This window comes from Peromyscus eremicus, chromosome 4 (genome assembly GCF_949786415.1).
Source record: "Peromyscus eremicus chromosome 4, PerEre_H2_v1, whole genome shotgun sequence".
Classification (NCBI taxonomy): Eukaryota; Metazoa; Chordata; class Mammalia; order Rodentia; family Cricetidae; genus Peromyscus; species Peromyscus eremicus.
In genome coordinates, this window is record NC_081419.1 from 100,123,684 (window position 1) to 100,150,496 (window position 26,813).

Consider the following 26,813-nt stretch of genomic DNA (forward strand, 5'->3'; position numbering starts at 1 on the left):
ATATGTAAGGAGAGTGCCTGGATTAAAGAGAATGCCCTGGCATCCTGCTGGTAAAGGCCACAAAGGAAGCATTTTTCCAGATTCAACCACCCATTCTCATAATAGCCACAACAGTCGTGATAGAAGAGGATTCAGCTAATTTGGTAGCAGAACTTGGTGCTAAGTGGAGATGGTTTCATAAGCAGGAGGAATGCAAGGGTCAATGGAAATTCCATATGAAAAAAAAAATCTGTGAGGCCAGGCAACATGTGGCAGGGTTAGATTCTCTGTAGAGAGCCTGATGTTCTAATCTGACCTACATGTACATACATGTACATATACCTCATAAATATCACACACACACACACACACACACACACACACACACACACACACACAATCCTGATTAGTTTTTTTGTCAACTTGATACAAGCTAGAGTCCTTTTAGAAGACAGAACCTCACTCATTGAGAAAATGGCTCCAAAGTTGGCCTATGGGCAAGCCTGTGGGACATTTTCTTGATTAGTGTTGATGTGGGGGGCTCAGACCACTGTGGACAGAGCCATCCCTGAGCAGGTGGTCCTAGACGGTACAAGAAAGCAGGCTGAGCAAATCATGAGAAGCAAACCAATAAGCAGCTTTTCTCCACAACTTCTGCTTTAGTTCCTGCCTCCAGGTTCTTCCTCTGCTTATGTTCCTGTCTTGACTTCCCTCAGTGATCAGCTGTGACCTGGAAGTGTAAGGTGAAACAACACCTTTCTTTCCCATGTTGCTTTCAGTCATGATGTTTTATCACAGTAACAGAAACCCAAACTAATACACACACACACACACACACACACACACACACACACACACACACACACACACTGTACTAAAGCAAATCTTTTCCTTTTTTTTACCAAAAGATTAAGATAAAGATAAAGAATGTTCAAAGAAACTTTACCAATGGAGTGAAAGGACTCTACAATGAAAACTTTGAAATTGACAAGGGCACAATGGAGTTGATGGAAGACATGGGAGAGGGAAACTTTCCATGTGTACAGATTAGAATCAGTATTGTGAATACAGCTATCGTACTACGAACTATCTACAAATTCAAAGCAAACCACATCAAAATTCAAACACTATTTTTAACATAAATAGGAAAAAGAACCTTAAGAATCTTCAAACTCACATGGAAGCACAGAAGACCTCAGACAGCCAAAGGCAGGCCTGAGGGAAACAAACAGAGCTGTGGGTATCACCGTAACTGCTATCGAGTTATAGTTTCACAAAAATAGAAGTGTAGGTAATAGAACATAACAGAAGACGTGGATAGAAACCACACAGCTATAGACACCTGTTTTTGACAGAGATGCCAAAACTGAAGAAAAAACCAGCATCTTCAATAAATGGTGCAGTGAGAACATGATGAACCCATGCTGAAGAACAAAATCAGATATTTATCAATGTCTTTAACATAGGACCTGAAATTCTGAAATTGCTATCGGAAAACGTAGGGAAACCCTTCAAGGTATTGGCACAGGTAAGACTCTCTAAATAGGACTCTGGGGTCTCCAGAAATGAAGCCAACAGTTGATAAATGGGACCCCATTAAATTAAAAGGCTTCTGTACAGAAAGAGAAACTGTCAATCACGTTGGTGAGGGTGCCTACAGAATGGGAGGAACTTCACCAGCTATGTAGATGACAGAAGATTACTATCTATCTGGGCTATACATAGAATACAAGAACCTAAGCATTAAGAAAACAAACAACCCAGTTCTAAGAAGGGCTATAGAACTGAACAGAGGAGTCTCAAATGCAAAGAGCTAGTAAATATATTTGTAAGTGTTCAGTATTCCTAGCCATCATGGAAATGCAAGTCAGCGCCCCAGTTAGAGTGACTATCATCAAGAAAACAAGTGACAGCAAATGCTAAGGAGGAGGTGGGAGAGGACTCTTCTACACTGTTGGGAGAGTGTAAATTGGTGCAGCCACTACGGAAATCAGTGTGGAGACTTCTCAACAAGCTAAAAAGGAACTGTCATGTGGCCCATCTAGAACGCTCCTGTGTATACACCCAAAGGACTCCAGATGCTACTACAGAAAGGTTTGTGCATCCATGGTCATTGCTGCTCTAGTCATGACAGCAAGGAAATTGAATCACCTTAGACATCCACCAACTAATAAACAGGTAATGAAATTGTGGGACATACACGTAATGGAATTTTACTCAGCTGTAAAGAAAAATGAAATCTTGAATTAGCAGGAAACAATGAAGTAGAAAGTATTATACTGAGTGAGGCCATAACCCTTGCTTGGAAAGACAAACACTTAAACACTTCATGTGTCTTCTCATATGCGGATCTTAGCTTCTCATTTTTATGTACTTGTGCTTAGGGTCATAATCAGGAGGGAAAGGGACTTCAAGGATGGATAGGACAGTATAGCACACGTGTGTGATAGAAGAATGGAGCTCGGAGTACCAGGAGAGAAAAGCTCATGCAGGAATGGAGGGCCAGGACAGGGAGGGAGACAGGGTGGGGATAATCACAATTAAGGATGCCTGGAAAATCAATAAGGAATATCTACCACTTTGTAAGTTAATTAAAATATCAAAATTTTAAAAGGATTTGTCCTTCTGAGTTTGGATCACCTCACTTAATATTATACTTTCCAGACTCATCCATTCTCTATGGAAATAGGAGAACAACTTGTTGAGAAGAAGAAAGGGATCAGTGGAAGTAAGAAGAGGGCCAAGGAAGAGTGATGGGAAATATAAATGAATAAAATACATCATATACACAATGAAATAGCCAAGAATTTTAAAATAATCATTTTTAAAGTTTAACTATTATCTACATGTAGATATAAAATAGAATACTGTATTTGAATTTGCTAACTACTTACATGATATCAACATTAGCTGTAGATGAACTTTAGCTGGTGGAGTGATATCAAAACATCTCTGATGTCAGAGCATCAACTACTTCTTGATGTAAAATATCACATTGCCCTCTGAATCCATATCTCTGTACCTATCAATTAGTACAGCTTTTAGACCACATCAAAGAAGTTTCTTTATGCAGTGGGTAGTGGCTAAAACAGAAACTCACAATTGATCAAAGTACAGAGTGTCTGTGGAGTGTCAGGCCATATATGGGGCATCTATATTGTACTCCATTTCCCCAATGCACCACTGAGGGAGAAGTGGTAGAAAGATTTATAAGAGCCAGAGGTCAAGACAGGGGAGGAAGGCGCCAGAGAGAGGAGAAACCAGTCCCCTCTGGACATGACAGGCCCTGCACTCATGAGCACACAGTGAGGAGGATTGCTTGCTGGAGACCTGCAAAGATCAGGCCGGTCACCATGCCAGCCTGCACGGGAGAGGTGTTCGTGACACACCAACCTGGCTGTGGAGCCTTTAATCATGGATGGCTGATAGTGGAGGGAAACCCCGTTTTCTTTAAGGTTAGAGTTCCCAGTAGGTTGACTATGTGCCAGTGAATGGCCCCATTCCCACGAGCTTATGGGCAGTACAAACTGAACTTGGCAGGTTGTAATTTTTTAAGACACAAAATTGGGGGGAGGGGGGTTGGATTTGAATGGATCTGGAAGGAGCTGGGGTGAGGTGGGTGTAGTATGATCAAACACATTACAGGCATGTATGAAAATTTTAAAGAATAAAAATACATTTTAAAAACTCTTCATTGAGCTTACCTGTTATCATACCAAAACATTTCAATGAAAGCTAAAAGTTATGTGAGAACTGGTAGTTAGTTATTCTACAAATAAAAAAAAATTCCAGCTACACGTGGTTTTTGTTTTTGGTTTTTGGTTTTTTTGGTGTTTTTTTTTTTAATGTGGGTTGGATTCAAAGCTCATCAACACTCAATATACTGTCCTGGGTCAGGTGTATAAAAGTGTCTTTTCTTTATTAGTAAAATAGTGTGAAGAAGAATGGGTGTCATTGTGGGATAAGAATCAGGGTTTTTACTCACCTGTGCTGAGAAACCACAGAAGAAGGCAAACCAGAAATGCACAAGAGTGAACGCAAAGTTCTTGTAGAAGAAATAGCATAGAAACTTGCACATTCTGTAATAGGACCACCTTCCGTGAACAAGAAGCAGCCGTTGGAGATATCTAAACTGAGCCAAAGCATAGTCACTGGCTAAGACTGCCTGCAGGCCTTCTTGGCCGCTGATGCCAATGCCGATGTGAGCGCCTAGGAGGAAGAAGAGCAACGTCCATCACCAAACAAAATCACAGTATCTTTAAGGAACTTTGCTTTTTTGTCTGTCATTTATTGTAACTGTACATCTACAATAATTATTATAGTTTTTCACATCCATCATGAATTAGTCACATAGTTAAGTATCTGGGCTAGGAACAGTTTGGAAATGTGCACTTTACACTGGTAAATAACCAAGATGGGATCAACCCAGCCACTAGGAATGCAGCCCTGGCTGCTTTCACTTGCTCTGACTGGTTTTTCCCTCATCCACAAACTACTTAGGAGATGGCAAGAAATATGCAAGTGATTTAACTGAAGAGAAAGTATCTTAGGGATGCTAATAATTGTGGAAGTGCTGGGCCCAGAAAGTGTCATTTATGGAAGAACGAACAATGGTAAAGTTAAATTAATGCACAGTTCTACGTCATATTGCATGCTGAAATAGGACTTCCTGCATGTAGTGTGCCTCACTGAGAAAAACACTCTCTTACTTTTAATCATGCTGACATCGTTGGCCCCATCGCCGATGGCCAAGGTTACAGCATTTCTGTGCTTTTTGACCAGCTCTACGACTTGAGCTTTCTGGAGTGGGGTGACTCTGCAGCAAACCACAGTCTTACACATGCAGGCAAGTTCCAAAAGATCCTTCTCGACATCACTTTCTAGGGCATGGGCCTGTATCAGCAAAACAAACAGAAATGAACAGCAACAGAATGCATAACAATTGTCAAAGCAAACGTCTTGGTTCTTCACTGACTTAATTTCAGAACCATTTCATTACCTTGTCAATTCAGAATCACAAAATCCATAACAGAAAGAAAGGCGTGGATATAGAGCCATCAGTAAGTTTCAAGGAAATTTAACATAAAAATAAAAGACATGCCCTTAGTGTGTCTCTTTGGCATGTCACCATGCTGTCTTGGCAAGATATGGCTATAATAGATGTTGGAAAAGTTCTAGGAACCACTAAAATCAGTGGAAGCAACAGATAGAGCCCACTCACATTGAGATAGTTTTAAATGAACTGCGAACTGTGGTGATTTCTATATTTGGGGCTGCTAGCCTCCTTTGTGTTATTTTGTACAGTTACTGTTTGTGAATGCCAATGTGCAGGCAAGACGAACAGGTCATGAGGGGAGGTTGGTCCTTAAAAAGCACTGTGGTTGGAATCAGAAGCCTGGACAATAGGGTGGCAGGCAACCTGTGCCTCAACCAAGGTTCCTCAACCATTTCTATCCCTGCTCCACATACCGAGAGCCTTTCCATACTCTAAGAAATTACTGAGAAAGAGAGCACAAGTAACTGGACAATTACCTTTCTAGAAACATCTCTCATTTTGCACTTTATAACAGACATGTTCAAAGGAAACAAGAATCTATATTTAAGTAACTTATTAAAGAACCCTCAGTGAGTCCTTAGCAAACAGGGCTCCTGAGGAACATCTCTCTTAGCCCTTTCTCTCAACAGAGAGAAAGACAAGGTAGGTGATTATCACCTGAGAGCCCACACCCCCTCTCTGGCTTCCTCAAGCCCGAAGGACAGTCAAACCATAACCAATTAGGGATCCTGTCCTACTGCGCTGGCTGGGCCATTCAGCTCCAGATCTCAGCAGACAGACATAACTTTCAGTTGGTGTTCATCTGTGCAAGGGAAAAGTTCATGTCATCTGGACCAGCTTTCGACTGAGCTTGGCCCACAGCTGTGCTCTGTAACTTTCCATGGTGTGGAAGGCAACACATAGTTGTGTCTGCAATCCAGCTGGAGAGAGCAGAGAGCCCTGGGAGCTAACAGGCGGATGGTCATGAGGGGAATCTAATATACTCACATCCAACTCCTTTTGTCCACTAAGAAACTGTCTTCAAGAACAAACGTTCATTTTCCAAACTCCAAAGTGAAAAATGAGCATCAAAGCCAAAGAAAGATGTGCGATTAAGCTCTTTGTACACATAAATGATAATTTCACTAGACTGCAGTCGGGGCTTTTGTGTTCTAATTAGAGACTCAGAGGAGCTGTTTGAGTTTCATTCGGGGCTTGGAACCTGAACTGCATAAAAAGTACAATGCAAGTTTATTCTATTATGACAAGAACCAGATTTCCTAATCAAATCAAATTGTTTGGCTTTGCTGTAGAATGTTGCTATTTAGAAAAACCACCAGAGGTATCTTAATGACGATGATTTGGCGTGGTAATTCTATGAAGGTCAGGTTATGACTCGCAAATCACAAACATTAACAAGAGCAGTAACTGAAGCCCATCCATCCAGTTGCGTTATTTCAATTAAGTGACACTGAGCTGTGACATCCTCCCTTACAAAAAGCCCTTAAACAATTCTCCTAAGTGACTGTTTAGGCAAAATTCATAGGTTCCCTGTGAATTGCTTCCCCAGTGCCTCCCAACCAGTGTGATCATCCAAACAATGTATGAAATGCACCCTAGAAGTCTTCCCTTTTGTAAACAGGATATCCTGTGCACGCCCTATTCCTTGTAGTGTCATTTGTTTGAAAAACACAAAAGGGGTTCTCATTATGACAGCACAAAAGAGATGATTATGGGGGGGAAAAGAAAAAGAAAGGACAGTAGCCTCGGGCCAACTCACCAAACTGTGGCCGTTTATGACTAAGGCACAGTCTCCTGTTAGAGCTTCTTCTGTACCCGGGTCCAACTCCAACGGCCGCTTACTTTCGTCAACTACATGTCCATTGGAAAAACTCAGGTTTTGTCCAAACAAAATTTCCTTTGCTTTCCTTAAAGAACAGTAGAATTTTAAAAAGTATAACGAAGAACACAGAGCTAATCTATATAACTGCACCAAAAGACTGGCCTAGAAGTTAATTCATTTCATCACTACTCAGACAGAATAAGGCCCAAGAATTAGCTCCAGCAAGCAAGCCAATGGACAGACAGCAGTACCTGTCAAAAAACTGCATGGTGTGGGGGTGAGGCACAGGAAACAGACAGGTAAGAATGATGAAAACAGAATCATCGCAAACATTTTAAACTACCTGAGAACTAGTTTTAATTAAGGGATCTCGATAGCTATGATGTGTGAAGGCTGAAGAACTACTCTCTGGCATACAATGATTTTAAATATGCTAAACAAAAAACTAAAGACAATGAATGACACCTGGTCATTGCAGAGTATTCCCCCCTCCTTCCCTCTCTTCTCTCTCTCTCCTTTTCTCCACTTTTCTCTTTCCCTCTCCTCCCCCCCCCCGTGTGTGTGTGTGTGTGTGTGAGTGTGTGTGTGTGTGTGTATGTGTATGTGTGTGTGTATGTATGTGTATGTGTGTGTGTATCTGTGTGTGTATCTGTGTGTATGTATAGTGTATGTGAGGTGTGAGTGTGTGTGTGTGTGTGTGTGTCTGTCTGTGTGTGTATAGTGTATGTGGGGTGTGAGTGTGTGTGTGAGTGTATGTGTGTGCATGTGTGTGTATCTGTGTGTGTATAGTATATATGGGGTGTGAGTATGTGTGTGTGCGTGTGTGTGTGTGTGTGTGTGTTGTGCATGATCATCAATTTGACATACAATGTTATAAGAAACTACAAACACCAAAGCATGAGGGTTGTTGCAAATGGAAATTCATTGCAATGCTCTAGACCTAATCGGTAATAGATACACAGGAGTCCTGCACACAACTCACCCATGTCTCCCATTTAAGAGAAAGCTTATTTGATGACATAACATCCTTAGAAGTGGCATTTTACTGTTCTTTTCAAAAATGGGATGATGTCTTTAAAGGAAGGAAATTCCCTCCCTGAAGACCTGTGGGTGGCATGACTATAAATAACAGTTCTATCAGCATAACCACAGGAGCTTCCATGGTAGGAACACCAGCCGACGTCCCCTGCAGAAGGGTGTTCCAGCCAGCCACTGCTGCAAGTGAATATACAACTACATGTATAGATGAATGCCAGAAGAAAACAGGAAGTAAGGAATGAATTAGTAGATGTTTTGACTTATGGCAAAATGAACTGTCTCCCTGAAGTCCTACACAGTGTAGAAAACATTTCTTAAAATAGGTTCATATTAAAGTTTCTCTGATAGGAGAGAATGATCATATTAAAAAAAACATTTTTCCTTCAGCGTTTCAGTTATTTAAAAACGCATCATTAGAATTTACATACAAAGGAAGCCCAGAAGCCCTCAAGCTACCTTGTTTCCTGGCTCAACATTGCCTTCTGCTGTCCAGGACCAAAATCACACCTTCCCTTCCGAGTCCTGTCACTCTCCCTTGGTTCCAAGGGTGCTATCAGACAGTCAGCAAATCGTTCTCAGGAACACACAAAAGGATGTGCAAAGTCAGAGGGTTGTGTGGGAAATGCACTGTGGGGAAGGATTACTGTTGCAAACAGAAGGTTCGGGATTCCACAGTAGATAAGCAATCCAAGCAACACTCATCGTGGGCATGAAAATTGACAGCATCACATGATGAATGGGAGAAATGAAATTGGACATGAGCATTTCTATGACAGTGCTACAGATCCCATAAACTGGGTTTTGAAAAGACACTGAAGGGGAAAAAAAAAAAAAAAAAACCGTCTCCCAGGGTTTCCTGTTTAGTGAAGTTCCCATTTGCTGTGTAAATGACTCAACCTGTTTCCCCCTTGGAGAATGAAAACATTCCAAAGGAGGGTGAAGTTCATGAACACACTGGCTGAAATTCTATTTACTTAGGAGTTTTCCCCAACGATGTCTTCCTAGCATGTGACACAAACCCTTTTCTGGGCAGAAAAGGGACAATTTTTATGCTCTGCTAAAATTCCTAATGCTCCCTCCTCCCAGGCCTTCGCTCTCTGCCAGACTGGATGCTCACACTGTCACATCTGAGTGGCTGTCATTTCTTTTACTTCCTGGAACTCAGTTCTCCAAATACAATTGGGTTCTCACAAAAGCAATTCCTCAGGAGGGAGGGAAGCTTTACATAATACCTCTCAATGAAGATGAACTGTACATTGCATAAGCATCACATGTACTGTGTAGCCTCAGGATACAAACAGATACTTTAAAAAAATGCCTGTGCCTCCTAGGCTTTGTAATGAGGGGCAGTTTAGTACAATGTTGGAATGCAGAAATACATTAGGAGTTGAGCTGACTAGAGCACCCACAGCCCATAACATCAGAGGTACAGTAAAGCAGGGTGAGGCCTTTGTAAGCACTCAACCTACAAAGAAGAAAAGAGGTGGGGAAACAAGCCATTTTGTCAGTCCTTTTCTGGCACTCTAGATCCAAGAACTAAAAGGATCTGTTAGGAAATAGGTTTAAATTATGACATTATGTTTAAAGGAAAAGAATTTGGATTTCGGTACAAAGGCCAGTACTCTGTGTTTGCTCATTCCCTGGGAACTTGGGTCTGCCTCTAACAGATTAGCTATCTGACTTTTGGCCACTTGATTAGTCCATGGCAGGCCCAGAACTTCAAATTCCTAGCTCTTGGTTACCACAACAAATGGCTTGACACACACACACAGTCAGCCACAGGCTTTCTCTAAGATGGAGTAAGATACATTGGCAGAGGGCAATTAGAGACAGCACGACCCTACCTCTACCAACCGTGGAGGAAGGGAGAGAGTGGATGAAGTTTTTAGTGCAAGCTTCGTGTTTACCATCCCTCACTGCCCCAAGGACCTTTAAAGATGCTGATCCCTTATCAGAAATTGGGAATCGGCTTAGATGGGGGCATGAACTCCTGAAAACAGGCAGCTTAAAAAAAAACCTGTGGGCAACAATACCAGTTTGTGCAGAACTCAAAATGTACCATTCTGGAATTTTACAGTTTACGAAAAGAAACTTGACTTACTAAAACACTTTACCCAGGAGACTAGAACCTGGGAATTCAAACCAAGATGCCTCTTGTTTGGTCTGAATGATGCTATGGCCATTGTCATGTTCTTCTCCATGAAAGCACTAATATAAACAACCTCTATCACACAATTAATCTTACCTACCTACTCCAGGAGCCATTTGCACTTGCAAAAAGCACTAAAGATTAAAAATTCTACTGATTGGGCTGGAGAGATGGCTCAGCGGTTAAGAGCACTGGCTGCTCTTCCAAAGGTCCTGAGTTCAATTCCCAACACCCACATGGTGGCTCACAACCATCTGTAATGAGATCTGGCGCCCTCTTCTGGCCTGCAGGCATACATGCAGGCAGAACACTGTATACATAATAAATAAATAAATCTTTAAAAAAAAATTCTACTGATAAAAGAGGGAGTATCGAGTCCTGGTGCACCGGTGGGATACTCCGAGGCAGTGGAGTTACAGGTTAATGAACTTCTCTGAGAAAAAAACAAGTGATCAGTGCCACAGAAATGAAACACTGAGTGAGTTTTCTTGTCTGACTCGAACAACATTACATTCTCTGTTTTGTTCTGAGCAGAAGATGCATGCACTGTTAAAATGCAATCCATGAAATAACCTCAGAAACACTGGCAGGGCTTAACTGTAGATCTGTGGCATAGTGCTACCAATAACACATCAATGGGAGCAAAATCAATTGGGATTCCATGTGTCCAAAATGGCACTAATGACTCTACACAAGCTGTATGCATTGCTGTGTAGCTTGAAAATTACACACCTGTATTGACAAAATCCAAACACACTTGACAGGTTTAACTACAAGCACTTAAGAAGTTTCCCTCCAGTGACTACTATCACTCAGACCCTGCTCTTCTGACACATTTTTTTTTGCATGAACTTTCACTGAACTTAAAAACATAACACAAGAACGAGGAATGGCACAAATTTATGATTTTAATATTTCATCCCCAAAGCTATGGACTTAGATATATAAATCACCAAGATTACGAATATAGTGGAGATCTTGACACAATAGCTCTCCTTAGGTACTCTTTCCCCTCAGTGTCCATAGAAAGCAAATGCATTCTGGAAATGCATTCCTTCTGCCAGAGAATTTTCAATCATGCATTGCCTCCATGTTAGACTCAAAGCATGAAGGTACCTCCAAGTCTGGGTTAAAATTAGCATGGCCAACTCTGTCAGCTGAACAATGTAGCCTCGTGGGATGTGAGGTTACACCTACCCATAAATATTTTCCTTTGACTATTTTTCCTCTCATTACAAAATAAACACATTTTTAGATTTTTATCAATTGTAAAACTTTACACAAATACTACTACTTCTGATAACATAACAAAAATTAAGAAAATAAGCTTGTTGCCTAATTCTATTACTTAGAAAGAACCATGGCGTATATTTTCCAGGACTTGATAAGTAGTTAGGTGGGTAAATGTATAGTTGTGTGTGTGTGTGTGTGTGTGTGTGTGTGTGTGTGCGTGTTTCCAAAATATGTCATTCTATACACATTTTATAATCTCATTTTTCACTTTAATATATCACTCATCTTCCAAAGTCAATAAAAGCAAAATCATTTTATTGACTAATTGTATTCTATTTCTTGTAAATATCATAATATTTAACAAAATTCTTTACAACTAGGCATGTGAGCTATTTTAATTATCTATTATCATACCCAATGCAGCAATAAATATTTCCTCAGCTACATATTCATACATTTGTTTATTGCTTCCTTAGAAGAAATTCCTAGAACAAGGATCACTAAGTCAAAAGCATGCCTGTTTATATTTTTTAAATACATTGCTAATTTCCTCTTATAGAGAATTCTACCATTTGAAGGTTCCAACAATGGTACATAAATAACACACATTTCTCCACATTTATTCTATGAAATGACAGCTACAACATCTATGTAGTCAACTAGTTGTAGCTGTGGATAAAATCTTGAGGTACTAACTTGACTACTTCAACTATTTCTATGAACTCAAGGGCCTTCTCTTTCTTTACTTGGGGACATGTCTTGCTTGGGAAGGGAAACACACACAGAAAAAGTCAATTGCTTGGTTTTTGAGCTCCAAAACAGACTCTTGAAAAGCGTAGCATCAATATCACTCTAAACCCGACTACCTGGAACATTGCTAATTGAGTATTTTGAAAGGAAAAAGTAAGGTTTCTTCAAGTCTCAAAAGATGAGTTAGACCTGTCTTGAGGAGCAGAGTAGAAAGCAAAGCTCCCATAATAATGAGTGGCTAGATGCAGGCTTTGCCATGTCTGTAAGAGAATGTCTTGATGGATGATCAATATGGGAAGGCCCAGCTCATGGTGGGTCTGGGCTATGTGAAAGCTAGTTGAGGTTAGCCAAGGAGCAAGACAGGAAGCAGCATTCCTCCAAGGTTTCCTCTTCCAGGTCCCTGCCTTCAGATTTCTCCCTTGAGTTCCTGCCCTGGCTTCCCCCACTGATGAACTGTTTCCTGGAAGTGCAATCTAAAACAAACCCTTTCCTCCCCAAGTTGTTTTTGGAGAGATCCACATTCAATAAAATGTGACTTCTTTGGGGGCATTATTTACTGCTTCTAACATAGTCTAACATCAAACGAGCAGTCTCCTGTGTTGAGAAGCAGCCAGCACTGCCCACTGCCTTCCATTCCTGGAGATTCACACTGATGCTAATGTTTTGTTTTGGAGGTTTTGTTGCTAGTTTGTTATTTTTAGATTTCCAAAAGAACTGGGAAAATCATTAACCACTGCTTTGGATTTTTTTTCTCTTAGCCTCTGTGCAAATTCAATGCACATGCCTTAAGTTTTGTTGTTGTTTTAAAAGGGACTTCATGAGTTCATTTTCTCTCAAATAAGTGCATACATTTTAAAACTGTATGCCTTGCAATAAATCCTGACAACATTACTTTTGAAATTTTAGGTTTACATGTGCAGGTTAGTTGCAAAGTGATTTAAAATTTTAGTAATTAAAATGCAAACCAACTAACTATAACAGAAAATAAATGGGGAGGGAAACTTCTGATTAATTGGTTTTACAATCTGTATAAAATTATTGTGCCAGAATTATATACACATATGTATATGAACATAAATGACAATTTACCTTGAAAATTAATATTTTAATTAACCATCCAAGTATTACTATTTCTCCCACAGGCTCCATGAATTCTGTCATAAAAATGACATAAAAAATTATCCAAAATCATTAACTCCAATAAAAATGTGGCCAGTATACTGTCAATAAATAAATAAGAGATTTTAAACCTATATAAATAATTAGAATATATTACTAATAATTAATAAAATTTCCCGATTTTTAATTTGACAAAGACACGTGTAGCCTTCTGTCAGAACTTCACGCCAGCACTGGAGAGCCCTTTTCTACTCAGGGTCCCACAGAAACAACAGCAGATTCAATCTACAGCTCTCAGTTGGTGAAATCTAAGATTTCCTTCCCTACCCAGCAAGCTTTGGTCAGAGAAGCTGTAGGAGCAGCAAGCAAAGCTGTTACAAACCAGTACTTTTCAAATTTAGAGGGAAATAGTTATGTAGATTTTTAATGTTTTTTTTTTCCAAATGAAGTAACAGAAAAATAAATATAACGAACAGACAGATGCTAAGACATACTAGTCCTCCAAAATTAATATTTATGTGCTCGTATGTCCAATGCCAGTCAGCACTCTTGTATTTTCTAGCACTAGGGGGCAGCTGTACGAATAGCAGAGCATTCCCCTTCTCATACGAAGTGCTCAGCAGTCTGGGCTGAGTACTCACTCTTCCGACCATACGGCACCTCCTCCTGTGTTTTCCAAAGTTATCTTATCACAAACTGCTGCTGCCTACTAAATAGTAATTCCAATACTCCATACCTCAGAGACCAGACTCAACGATGGAAGGAAGCCAGAGGACTGGTGTTTTTAAAATGCACCTTCAGTGACATTGCTATTTATCATCACTTAATATCTTCCAGGTTTTTGCAAAAAAGTAATTTTAAAGAACAACATACATGACTTGAGATTCTTTTCTTAAAAAAACATAGGAAATGTTGGTATCTCAAAGACAATGATTCATTGCCAATGTCAACTTTATCCTAGCTTTTGTGACTAACATGAATGAGACTTAAGGAAGCTTGCAGGAACACCTACACAAAGAGAACTCACTGGGAACTGCAGCACACACACTTCTGCTTTCCCAGGTGCCTGATAGTCCTTCTCCCTTCCCAGACCTACTTTCTCCCTTTCCTTCAACACACACCTGAGTTCTTCTCGCACTTCTCCAGCTGTGTTCCCCGTTATCACAAACACGGCATCCATGGCATCGGTCAGCACATTGCAGGCATAACCAATATTGATGGCAGTTTCTGGCAAAAAGAAAGATCATCTCTGTTACATTTTCCATAAAGTTTTGAAGCTATGGCTGTGTTCCCCAGAGCCTATCAGACCCACTGATAGCAAACACACACTGCATTATACAACACAATTGACTGGGCAAGAAAAAACAAGCAGGTAAAGAAAACTACTCATGAAGTGAAAATTGAAATAGTAGCAATAAAGAAAACACAACCTGAAGGAATTCAGGAAATGGAAAATCTGGGTAAGGGAACAGGAACTACAGATGCAAACATCACCAACATAATACAGGAGATGGAAAAGAGAATCTTAGGCATTGAAGACACAATAGAAGAAATAGATTCATTGGTCAAAGAAAATGTTAAATCTAAAAATGCCTAACACGAAACATCCAGGAAATCTGGAACACCATGAAAAGACCAAATCTAAGAATAATAGGAATAAATGAAGGAGAAAAATCTCAGCAGAAAATATATTTATCAAAATAATAGAAGAAAGTTTCCCTAACCTAAAAAAGGACATGCCTATAAAGGTACAAGAAGCTTACAGAATATTAAATAGATTGGATCAGAAAAGAAAATCCTGACATCACATAATAATCAAAACACTAAACATATAGAACAAAGAAAAATATTAAAAGCTGCAAGGGAAAAAGGCCAAGTAACATATAAAGGCAGATCTATAAGAATTACACCCAGCTTCTCAACAGAGACTCTAAAAGCCAGAAGTACCTGGACAGATGTCTTGAAGACTCTAAGAGACCACAGATACCAGCCTAGGCTACTATACCCAGCGAAACTTTCAGTCTCCATAGATGGAGATATTTCATGACAAAGTCAAATTTAAATAACATCTATCCATAAATCCAGTCCTCAGAAGGTGTTAGGAAGGAAAACTCCAACCCAAGGAAGTTAACTATACCCACAAAAATACAGGCAATAGATAATCTCACACCAGCAAAATCCAAAGAAGGGAAACACACACACAAAACCAACAACAAGAAGAACAACAAAATAACAGGAATTAACAATCACTGGTCATTAATATCTCTCAATATCAATGAACTCAATTGGTCAATAAAAAGACACAGGCTAACAGAATGGATATGAAAACAGGATCCATCCTTCTGCTGTATACAAAAAAACACACCTCAACATCAAGGATAGACATTGCCCCAAAGTAAAGGGTTGGAAAAAGATTTTCCAATCAAATGAATCTAACAAGCAAGCTGGTGTAGCTATTTGAATATATAGCAAAATAGACTTCAAACCAAAATTAATCAAAAGAGATGGAGAAGGACATTTCATACTTATTAAAGGAAAAACCCAGCAGGATGACATCTCAATTCTGAACATCTATTCCCCAAATGCAAGGGCACCCACATATGTAAAAGAAACACTATTAAAGCTTAGATCACACATCAAACCCCACACATCAATAGTGGGAAACTTCAACACCATACTCTCACCAATGGACAGGTCATCCAGACAGAAACTAAAGAGAGAAATAATGGAACTAACAGATGTTATGACTCAAATGGACCTAGCAGATATCTACAGAACATTTCACCCAAACACAAAAGAATATACCTTCTCTTGGCAGCTCATGGAACCTTCTCCAAAATTGACCATATACTTGGTCACAAAGCAAGTCTCAACAGATACAAGAAGATTGAAATAACCCCCTGTATCTTATCAGACCACCATGAATTAAAGTGGAATTTCAACAACAGAAACGACAGAAAGCCTACAAAGTCATGGAACCTGAACAACTCTCTACTGAATTAGCACTTGGTCAAGGGATAAATACAAAAAAATTAAAGATTTCCTAGAATTTAATGAAAATGAATGCATAACATACCCAAACTTATGGGACGCAATGAAAGCAGTGATAAGAGGAAAGTTCATAGGACTCAGTGTCTACTATGAAAAAAATTAGAGAATTCTCATACCAGAGACTTAACAACACACCTGAAAGCTCTAGAACAAAAAGAAGCAGACACACTCAAGAGGAGTAGATGGCAGGAAATAAACTCAGGGTTGAAATCAATAAAAATAGAAACAAAGACAACAATACAAAGAATCAGTGAAACAAAAAGTTGGTTCTTTGAGAAAAGCAACATAATAGACAAACTCTTATCCAAACTAACTAAAAAGCAGAGAGAGAACATGCAAATTAACAAAATCAGAAATGAAAAGGGAGACATAGCAACAGACACTGAGGAAATTCAAAGAATCATTATATCAAACTTCAAAAACCTATACTCCACAAAATTGGAAAATCTAAAAGAAATGGAGTTTTCTTGATAGATATCATTTGCCAAAATTAAATCAAGAGCAGATAAACAATTTAAATAGACCCATAAACCCCAAGGAAATAGAAGCAGTCATTAAAAGTCTCCCAAGCAAAAAAAGCCCATGACCGGATGGTTTTAGTACAGAATTCTACCAGACTTTCAAAGAAGAGCTAATACCAATTCTCCTTAAATTATTCCACAAAATAGAAAGAGAAGAAACAATGCCAAATTGTTTTTTATGAGGCCACAGTCACCTTGATACCGAAACCACATAAAGACTCAACAAAGAAAGAGAATTACAAACCAATGTCCCCCATGAACATAGATGTAAAAATACTGAATAAAATACTTGCAAACTGAATCCAAGAATATATCGAAAAGATCATCTACCATGATCAAGTAGTCTTCATCCCAGAGATGCGGGGATGGTTCAACATATGAAAATCTGTCAATGTAATACACCATATAAACAAACTGAAAGAAAAAATGCATTATCATCTCATTAGATGCTGAAAAAGCCTTTGACAAAATCCAACATCTTGGAAAGATCGGGAATAAAAAGGACATACCTAAACATTATAGAGGTAATATATAGCAAGCCAATAGCCAACACCAAAATTAAATGGAGAGAAACTTAAAGCAATTCCACTAAAATCAGGGACAAGACAAAGCTGTCTACTCTCTCCATATCTATTCAATATAGTATACTTGAAGTTTTAGCTAGAGCAATAAGACAACTGAAAGAGATAAAGGGAATACAAATTGGGAAGGATGAAGTCAAAGTATTGTTATTTGCAGATGATATGATAGTATACATAAGTGACCCCAAAAATTCTGCAAGGGAACTCCTAGGGCTGATAAACACCTTCAGTGAAGTGGCTAGATACAAAATTAACTTGAAGAAAATCATTAGCCCTCCTATATACAAACAATAAGTGGGATGAAAAAGAAACCAGGAAACAACACCCTTCACAATAGCCACAAATAATATAAAATATCTTGGGGTAACTCTAACCAAGCAAATGAAAGACCTGTATGGCAAGAAATTCAAGTCTTTGAAGAAAGCAACTAAAGAAGACATCAGAAGATGGAAAGATCTCCCATGCTCATGGATCAGCAGGATTAACATAGTAAAAATGGCTATCTTACTGAAAGCAATCTACAGATTCAATGATATCCCCATCAAAATTCCATCACAATTCCTTACAGACCTTGAAAACAATACTCAACTTCATATGGAAAAACAAAGCACCCAGGATTGCTAAAACAATCCTGTACAATAAAAGAACTTCTGAAAGCATCACCATCTCTGATTTCATGCTGTATTACAGAGCAACAGTAATAAAAACCCAAATGGTATTAGCATTAAAAACAGACAGGTGGATCAAATTGAATCCAGACATAAATCCACACACCTATGGACACTTGATTCTTGATAAAGAAGCCAAACTTATACAATGGAAAAAAGAAAGCGTCTTCAAAAAATGATGCTGTTATAACTGAATGTCAGCATGTAGAAGAATGCAAATAGATCCATATCTATCACCATGTACAAAACTCAAATCCAAGTGGATCAAAAGCCTCAACATAAACCCAGATACACTGAACCTGATAAAAGAGACAGTGGGGAACAGCCTTGAACGCGTTGGCACAAGAGACAACTTCCTAAACAGAACACCAATTGCACAGGCACTAAGATCAACAATTAACAAATAGAACCTCATGAAACTGAGAAGCTTCTGTAAGGCAAAGGGCACTGTCAAAAGGATAAAACAGCAGCCTACAGAATGGGGAAAGATCTTCACTGACCCCACATCTGACAGAGGGCTAATATACAAAATATATTAAGAACTCAAGAAACTAGATGTCAACAAACCAAGTAAGCCAACCAAAATATGGGGCACACATCTAAACAGAGAATTCTCAACAGAGGAATCTCAAATGGCCAAGAAGCACTTGAAATGTTCAACATCCTTAGCCATTAGGGAAATGCTACTCAAAACAACTCTGAGATTTCATCTTTCACCTGTCAGAATGGCTAAGATAAAAACCACTGATGACAGCTCATGCTGGAGAGGATGTGGAGCAAGCGGAACACTCCTCCACTGCTGATTGGAGTGCAAACTTGTACAGTCACTTTGAAGATCAATATGGCGGTTTCTCAGAAAACTGGGAATCAATCTACCTCAAGACCCAGCTATACCACTCCTGGGCATATACCCAAAAGACGCTTCACCATACCACAAGGACACTTGATCAGATATGTTCATAGTAGCTTTATCCATAATAGCCAGAAACTGGAAACAACCTAGATGTCCCTCAACTGAAGAATGGATAAAGAAAATGTGGTACATTTACACAATGGAGTATTATTCGGCTGTTAAAAACAATAACATCAGGAAATTTGCTTGCAAATGGATAAAACTAGAAAAGATCGTCCTGAGTGAGGTAACCCAGACCCAGAAAGACAAACATGGCATGCACTCACTCATAAACGAATATTAACCATAAAGTAAAGGAGAACCATGCTACAGTCCACAGACCCAGAGCAACTTAGTTACAAGGAAAGCTCAAAGGGTATGGGGTTATACCTGAATATCACTGTGAAAGAGAAATAGAATGAACATTGCCAGTGGAAGAGAGAGGGGCATGGAAGAAAGGATAGGGATGAGAACAGGAGGAATCAGGTTGGGGGAAGATGGAGGGAGAGAGTACTGGGGAAAACAACTGGAATATGGGGCATTTCTAGAAGAATTAGAAACCTAGTACAATGGAAACTCCCAGGAATCTATGAGGGTGACCCCAGCTAAGACTCCTAGCAATGGGGAATAAGGAACCTGAACCAGCCATCTCCTCTAACCAGGCAAGACTTCCAGTGGAGGGACTGGGACACCAACCCAGCCATAAATCCTTTGATCTACAATTTGTCCTGCCTACAAGATGTGCTGGGTAAAGGTAGCACAGAAATTATGGGAGTAACCAAATAATGACTAGCCCAGCTAAAGACCTATACCCTGAGAGGGAGCTCACCCCCTGAGGGCCAGGACCCACATGCAGGATACCCCAGAGACCTAGGATAGAACCAAACATGAATCGCAAAATAAAAAGTCAATGAAAGATTCCTGTTGATATTCTGCTATACTCATAGATTGGTGCCTATCCCGACTTTCATCAGAGAGGCTTTACCCAGCGACAGATGGAAACAGATGCAGAGACTCACAGCCAAACATTAGGCAGAGCTTGGGAAATCCTGTGAAAGAGGAGGAGGAAGGATTACAGGACACAGTGGGGTCAGGGGCACCATAACAAAACCCACAGAAACAACTAACCTGGGCTCACAGGGTCTCACAGACACTGAACTAACAGGCAGGGAGCCTGCATAGGACTAACCTAAGCCCTCTGCATGTATGTTACAGTTGTGTATCTTGGTCTTCTTGTGAGACTCATAATAGTGACAGCAGGGGCTGTCTCTGACTGTTATCTGCTTTTGGAACCCTTTCCTCCTACTGATTGCCTCATCCAGCCTTAATGGGAGAGTAGATACCTAGTCTCACTGTAACCTGCTATAACATGGCTGGTTGATATCCATGGGAGGCACACCTGTATCTGAAGAGAAACAGTGGAGGAAGAGTGGATGGGGCCTGGGATGGGGACGGGGTGGGGATGACTTTGGTTGGGATGTAAAAACGAAAATGTAAATAAACAAAAAAAATTAAAGGAGAACAACACTCACTCAGTGTCTACTCATTCCTAAAAGTGGTTCAGTTTTCACAGACGATCCTGGAATTCAGCCAGGTGCACTGGGACAGTTGCAGTGATTGTTAAGATACAGTAACATGACCATAAACAGCTGAGAAACAGCTGTTGCCCTTAGCCTCTCAGGAGATTACTCAACACTTTGAGTTCTTCTAGAAGATCTCCCACACCTCCCTGCCATCAGGAAACTAAAGGACAGTGTAAGGTCTCCAGTGTCTCCCTTTGGTTCTGACAGAACAATGCTCAGATGAAAATCATGTTAAGTATGTTTCTCTATAAGGGTGACAACTATATAGAAACTCTGCAGACCAGAGAGTGTACTGTGGAAGGTATTTTTGTTAGTTTCTAAAGAATAAGTTCATACTTAAAAAAAAAAAAGAAGCTTTCTTTTGCATTTCAACTTTTTTCTATGTGGAGAACTAGGAAAATGTAGAGGTACTTAAAGTTGTTGATTAAAAGGTTTTTTTTTTTCAAAGAATTAATTCCCCCTCTTCAAATATTGTCACCCATTTCCAAATTACCTTGTTTGTCTCCTGTTAGGATCCAGATCTTAATATTGGCTAGTGATAGACTTGTAACTGTTTCAATAACACCTTCTTGTAACTTATCTTCTACAGCAGTGGCACCTAATAGCTTTGATTGAGAGTAAAGAATAACGTGTTAATACACGCAAAGAACACATGTAACATCCGTAGCTTTCAGTCAGAGTTTAAAGATACAGGAAATGAAGACAACTTATAAAATGTGGATATAGCAAGCACACTATTGTGTATATAAATCAATCAGTTGGGTAGAAACCCAAAAGGAAGTACATAAGTGAAGCTTACTTAATAACAGAGGCCCGGGGAGGTAGAATTTACATGAGGGAGATGGGATGATGCTTGCATCAGTGGGCAGAGGCGACTCCACCTCTAATGATTTAAGAAGTCCCTTGCTCTTCCCCACTTTCAGTAGCAAAGGAGAGGTCCAACAAAAAGCCCTCGGACCCTAGTCAAAAAACTGAGGGGGCAAAAGGTAGTGTCATTCCATGAATTAAGAGGTCAGCAGGTGATCTAATAAAAAGTAATGATGGTTCAGTTTTCACCCCAAGGATGAGACCTGCTTCCTATGACTCCCAGCAATCAACCTCCTTGGTCACTGGGGTCTCTGAGAAGAGTGACTTCTAAAACCACACTCTAAGTAGTCCTCTTAGTCTCCTGGGCCAGGAATACTTCCAAGCAACAGTCCTGCTCTCCACATCAACTGTCTCTGCACTAAAAAGTGTGGATCACAAAACAGAGCAAGGAAACGAATATGTTGTATCAAAGATAAACCGGGGGTTGACAAATAGGGTGTCCACTATCCTTCACTTTTGGAGGACTTCCCTTGCATGAGCTATTGCTAACAAAGCCAGTCCTCCAGAGTCACTGGGGCCACAAAGAGTAAGCTCAAAGTCAGCATATAAAGTGAGACTCCACATTGAAAAATAACCATCTGTTATTACAAGATGACTTAGCCAAAGGCTTGAGCATAGGCCAACACACTTCCAAACTTATACCATCAAATCTCTTTCAATGTCTTCATACAGCCCAGATATCCTTTCATCCCTGTCAGTGGTGGCAGCATTTGCATCTTCAAGCATCTCCTGCCACACTTTAAAGTACTTGTCATCAAGTTCTCTGTAAGCAATTGCCAAGGTGCGAAGGCCTTCACCTGCAAATTCCTGTAAGAGAGGATGTAATCTTAGGAATAGGTAGACAACAATAAATACAGCAAAAGTCCCCCACAACATGGGACGGGTTTCATTCTCATTCATTTTGTCCCAAGAGCACTGCATGACCATTCTGACCTAACTCCATATCTCCTCAGATATGGAAGAGTATAGTTGTGTTTTATGTTTATGTCTATGAGGTTTTCAGGGCACTAGCTTTCTCCCCAAAAGCTGCTGAAAAGGTGTGTTGAAGTGTTCTAATTGGGAAGAAAGGAATGGCGTGGAAGAGAGGTCTGTTGGAAGCAACTACATCAGTGTCCAGCCTACTTTGCCTGTAGGAAGCATTCCTGTCCATAAGTCACAGCTTTAACTCCCAGTGATGAGGAGAGGCCCTTGGAGGAGTCACAGCTCTCAGGCAAAGAGAGGAAGCCCTTTTGGGGATCGTATCAGGCTCTCTCACCAAGCCTTTCCACACACACCCCTAGTAAAGCATCCTTGATGAAAATTCAATGATTCCTACTTTTGTATCTGTAACCAGAGTTTTCCTGCCTGGCCCACAGTCAGGACAAATCTCTGTCACCCGCCAGTCCCACAGCCGCTCAGACCCAACCAAGTAAACACAGAGACTTATATTGCTTACAAACTGTATGGCCATGGCAGGCTTCTTGCTAACTGTTCTTATATCTTAAATTAATCCATTTCTATAAATCTATACCTTGCCACGTGGCTCATGGCTTACTAGCATCTTCCCATGTTGCTTGTCATGGCGGCGGCTGGCAGTGTCTCCCTCTGCCTTCCTGTTCTTTCTTTTCTCCTCTCTGTTAGTCCCGCCTATACTTCCTGCCTAGCCACTGGCCAATCAGTGTTTTATTTATTGACCAATCAGAGTAATTTGACATACAGACCATCCCACAGCATGTATCTACTTGAAAGTTTCCATAATAGAAACTAAAAGCAATCACTAGTGAATAAGTAGATGCTAAACAGTTGAGTAAGAGAAGTCTGGTATGCTACCTATGGTTATGAGAATAACCTTTGGAGGAAAAGGAAGAGAAAGGAATGAAAGATGCTACAAGTATAAGCTCTGAGAGATGTCTTTGGTCTTTCATTCTAGACTCTTCTATGAAATAATTCTCTTCTTTACTACATTAAATTTCATTTTTAAGAACAAAACTTCTTTGAAATCTTGAAGATATCATCAAGTCAGACCAGCTCAAATATTCGTTATTTGTTAGAAATTATATTTTATGGAGTTAACTTTTAATAAGTAATCAAATATTGGGAAGTCATACTTTTCCTGTTAGTGTTAATTGTCAACCTGACACAGCCTACAGTCATCTAAGAGGAAAGACTCAGCTGAGGAATTGCCCAGATCAGATTGGCCTTTTGATACGTCTATGGGAAGATTGTCTTGATTAACAGATGTAGGAAGGCCCAGTCCACTATGGGCAGGACCATCCCTAGGCAGGTAGTTCTGGGCTATGTAAGAATGCTAGTAAGCATGAGCCTGTGAGTGAGTGAGTGAGTGAGTGAGTGAGTGAGCCAGAGAGTGAGCCAGTAAGCAGTGTTCCTCCATGGTGTCTGGTTGAGGGTCTTGCCTTGAATTCCTACCCTGTCACCCCCAATGATGTACTATGACCCAGACATATAAGCCAATTAAATTAGAACACTTGGTAAACTGACAATCTCATGATTCTTCTGGTACTTTATCCTTCTAACAGGGGTGAGGGGTAGGAGATTGATGGCTGCTATGTGTCTCACACAGCCACATTAGCCAGAAATATAAGTAGATTGAGTTTGGGAGCAATGTTGAAAACCTCCCACGTCACTTCTGCCTCCAGTGGTCATTTTATGGGCCTCCAAACTGTGAGCAAAGCATTTTAATAGCCATTTCTGCCCCTTTGGGCATTGCCAGTCATTAAACATGCTTCTCTATCGTTTTGATGTATAGTGCAGATAGAGTTTTGTGATCACACATGTGGTATATCATGATGCATCCTAATTAGAAAAAATAAAAGCCAGTGCATGGTGCAAAGATGCATTTTAGCCCAGAAAGACCACAAGAAACATTAACTGAATTCATCACCCAGGCAGTTGGTAGTAACTGGGACATTGCATTCACATTACAAGCCCTATCTTCCAAGAACATCACCGCATTCCCTTCTGATCAGAAAATCTAGTTACAGCCTTAAAACCATCTTTTGCTTTCTCAGTTCACACAGATGCGTCTTTGCCTTTAACTCACAACCCCACTGGGCATTACCACTGCCTCCCACTCCGTTCTGCACAACAGTGAGTCAACTCTAAGAGGACATTAGAAAAGGGGACAGATGCCTGAAGTCATCTAATTAGTCATGCAACATACATTTAATCCAAAATGGTCATTTGAGCCAGGCCTTTTCCTATCATTAAACTATCCAAAATCAATGATTAAATACATGAATAAATTTAAAAGCCTAGAATGCAGATGGAAAATGACAAATGTGAATGAAGGTAATGCCAGGTCCAATTGATCTGCCCTAAAAACAGTTAGACTGAAAAGGAAAATGAAAAGACCAAATTAAACTTTAATGTGAAAGGAAAATGTCTAGAGCCTTGGTGTTTGAGTAATGACAAAAATCATATAGTTATTACTCCAATATTGTTTTAATTAAGAAAACTAAAATACCATGTCAATCTCTGGAAAATATTAAGAGGCAATCAAGAATGCTCTATTAAAAAGGAAAAAAAAAACTATGTTTGTAACAATTATTACTAAACCATCACTTTAAACTTAAAGTCAGGCAGAATATTTACATTTTATTTGTTTTTAGAAGAATTGAGGGGATGTTTTATAATCAAAACAACATCTGACAAAGGAACATGAATCTTCAATAATTTTAATGGAAGAATAAAAACTAATAAAATGAGAATTTTGAACCATTTCCTGCAAAGTTTCACAGGGCTCAAGCAGAACCTCAAACAAATAATTAGTATGACACGTGGACACCAGGTTTAAATCCACAGTGCCTCTATTATTTCCTAGACCCTTGCCCTTGAGAGGGGAACAAAGGTACAAAGATCACCTCTATGCCCTTGAGAAAGTTTCTGAAAACAATTACACTAGTCTTGGAATGTGTGGGTTGACACCCAGAACACATAAAGGACTCACAATCTGTAGCCAGAATGAAAGGAACTTTAAGAGAAAGTCGATTATCTCCAGAGATTATTGTCCCCTCACCATCTAAACACAGCCTCAAAGTGGTGGCTCTGGAGGACCCTGAGCTCACCCCACTGTGTGGCTCTCCCAGCTGTCCTGTGCTAATCCACCTGTGGAGAAACGGAGTGGCAGCCGCTTCCCAGACACTCACTGGCACTGCCCTTTGTGGCATGGCTCCCCAGCTGCCTTCTATTTCAGAAGTCAGCTTGTTTGCTGATCTTCATTAACGAGTGTCATAGTGGATGGTAAAAGGGCTCCTATGCTGACCTCAACGTGGAGCACTTACATTGAGATGGTCCGACGTCAAAGACAGCAGGTCTTTGTTGGAAGGATGGAGTTTCTCAAACAAAATAGTATCTGCTCCTTTGGAATAAAGTTTTATCTGTCCTTCTGGGTTTCGAACTGAAAAAAAAAAGAAGGTTTGGTAAAGCAGGTTATATAATTGAAATCTGTGAAAACTAGACTCTCCCAGGGCTCCAGCTAGTCCATCTGGAAATGGACATAAGGTTTCAGCCAGGAACAAAGAAAGTATTCAGGGCCTTTGGCTAGACAATCACTACCTAAGTCAGTAGGCTTTATTCCTGTTCAATTAATTTAAAAATATTCCTTCTACTGGAAGTTTTTGATTTCCCAAACTCAGAAACAAGTATTTTTATGCTTTTTTACTTGACCTACCAAGCTCTCTATTGCAAAATGGCTGAAAGACTTAAATTAAGCCATGTGTATTAAAGAGAATTAAGAGCTTTGTTTGAAAGTTCTTGGTGTGGAATTCAAGATCTTCCATTTAAATAAACATCACTATCATACCAACTCATTTCCACATGGAATTCTAGCCACTCAAGTTGTTACCATCTAGGGGTCTTGATAGAGTTCATTTTCTCTACCATTTGAAGAATTAAAAGGCAGCAAAGATCACCGAGTCAACAGAATCTATCAGTGAAGAAAGACTTACTAGAAGTAAGAATACACACACACACACACACACACACACACACACACACACACACACACACACGGGGGGGGGGGGAACCTTCAAATCAGAGAGATACTCCAGAGCCCAAAATTCAGTCTCTCCTCCAGGGCTGGAGGTTTTAAGTATCTTTGGGAGTTCTTCCTCCCCTACTTTAGGGCTGGCCAGTCTGGAGAAAGACAGGGTGGCTGATAGGACCCCCAACTTGGTGAACCTGTCCTAATCCTTCCTTTGTGGTCCAACAGAAAGGGAGCCTTATTGGTGAAAGCAGAAAGCCCACCAGGCTTTTGTTTTAAACTGCCAGACTTTTGTCTCATGTCTGGAGGGTGAGGGGAAAGCTGCTGTCTTTGGAACTTAGTCATGGCCCTCTCCCTGCCCCTCTGGTCTGCCTGACTCCCTGCCTGTCTGCCTGACTCCCTGCCTGTCTGCCTGACTCCCTGCCTGTCTGCCTGACTCCCTGTCTGGTCTGCCTGACTCCCTGCCTGTCTGCCTGACTCCCTGTCTGGTCTGCCTGACTCCCTGCCTGTCTGCCTGACTCCC

General features: G+C 40.1%; 1 protein-coding gene across 1 annotated transcript in view; it reads right to left on the minus strand.

Moving 5' to 3' along the window:
• Atp8b4 (ATPase phospholipid transporting 8B4 (putative)) overlaps positions 1–26,813 on the minus strand; it is a 162,102-nt gene that overhangs the window by 31,731 nt on the left and 103,558 nt on the right. Inside the window, exons 16-22 of the mRNA XM_059258935.1 lie at positions 25,590–25,705; positions 21,952–22,116; positions 20,936–21,047; positions 14,268–14,373; positions 6,795–6,942; positions 4,689–4,872; positions 3,965–4,188 (exon numbers count right to left, since the gene is read on the minus strand). Of these exons, the coding sequence (XP_059114918.1) occupies positions 3,965–4,188; positions 4,689–4,872; positions 6,795–6,942; positions 14,268–14,373; positions 20,936–21,047; positions 21,952–22,116; positions 25,590–25,705 (1,055 nt within the window). The remainder of the gene's footprint in view (positions 1–3,964; positions 4,189–4,688; positions 4,873–6,794; positions 6,943–14,267; positions 14,374–20,935; positions 21,048–21,951; positions 22,117–25,589; positions 25,706–26,813) is intronic.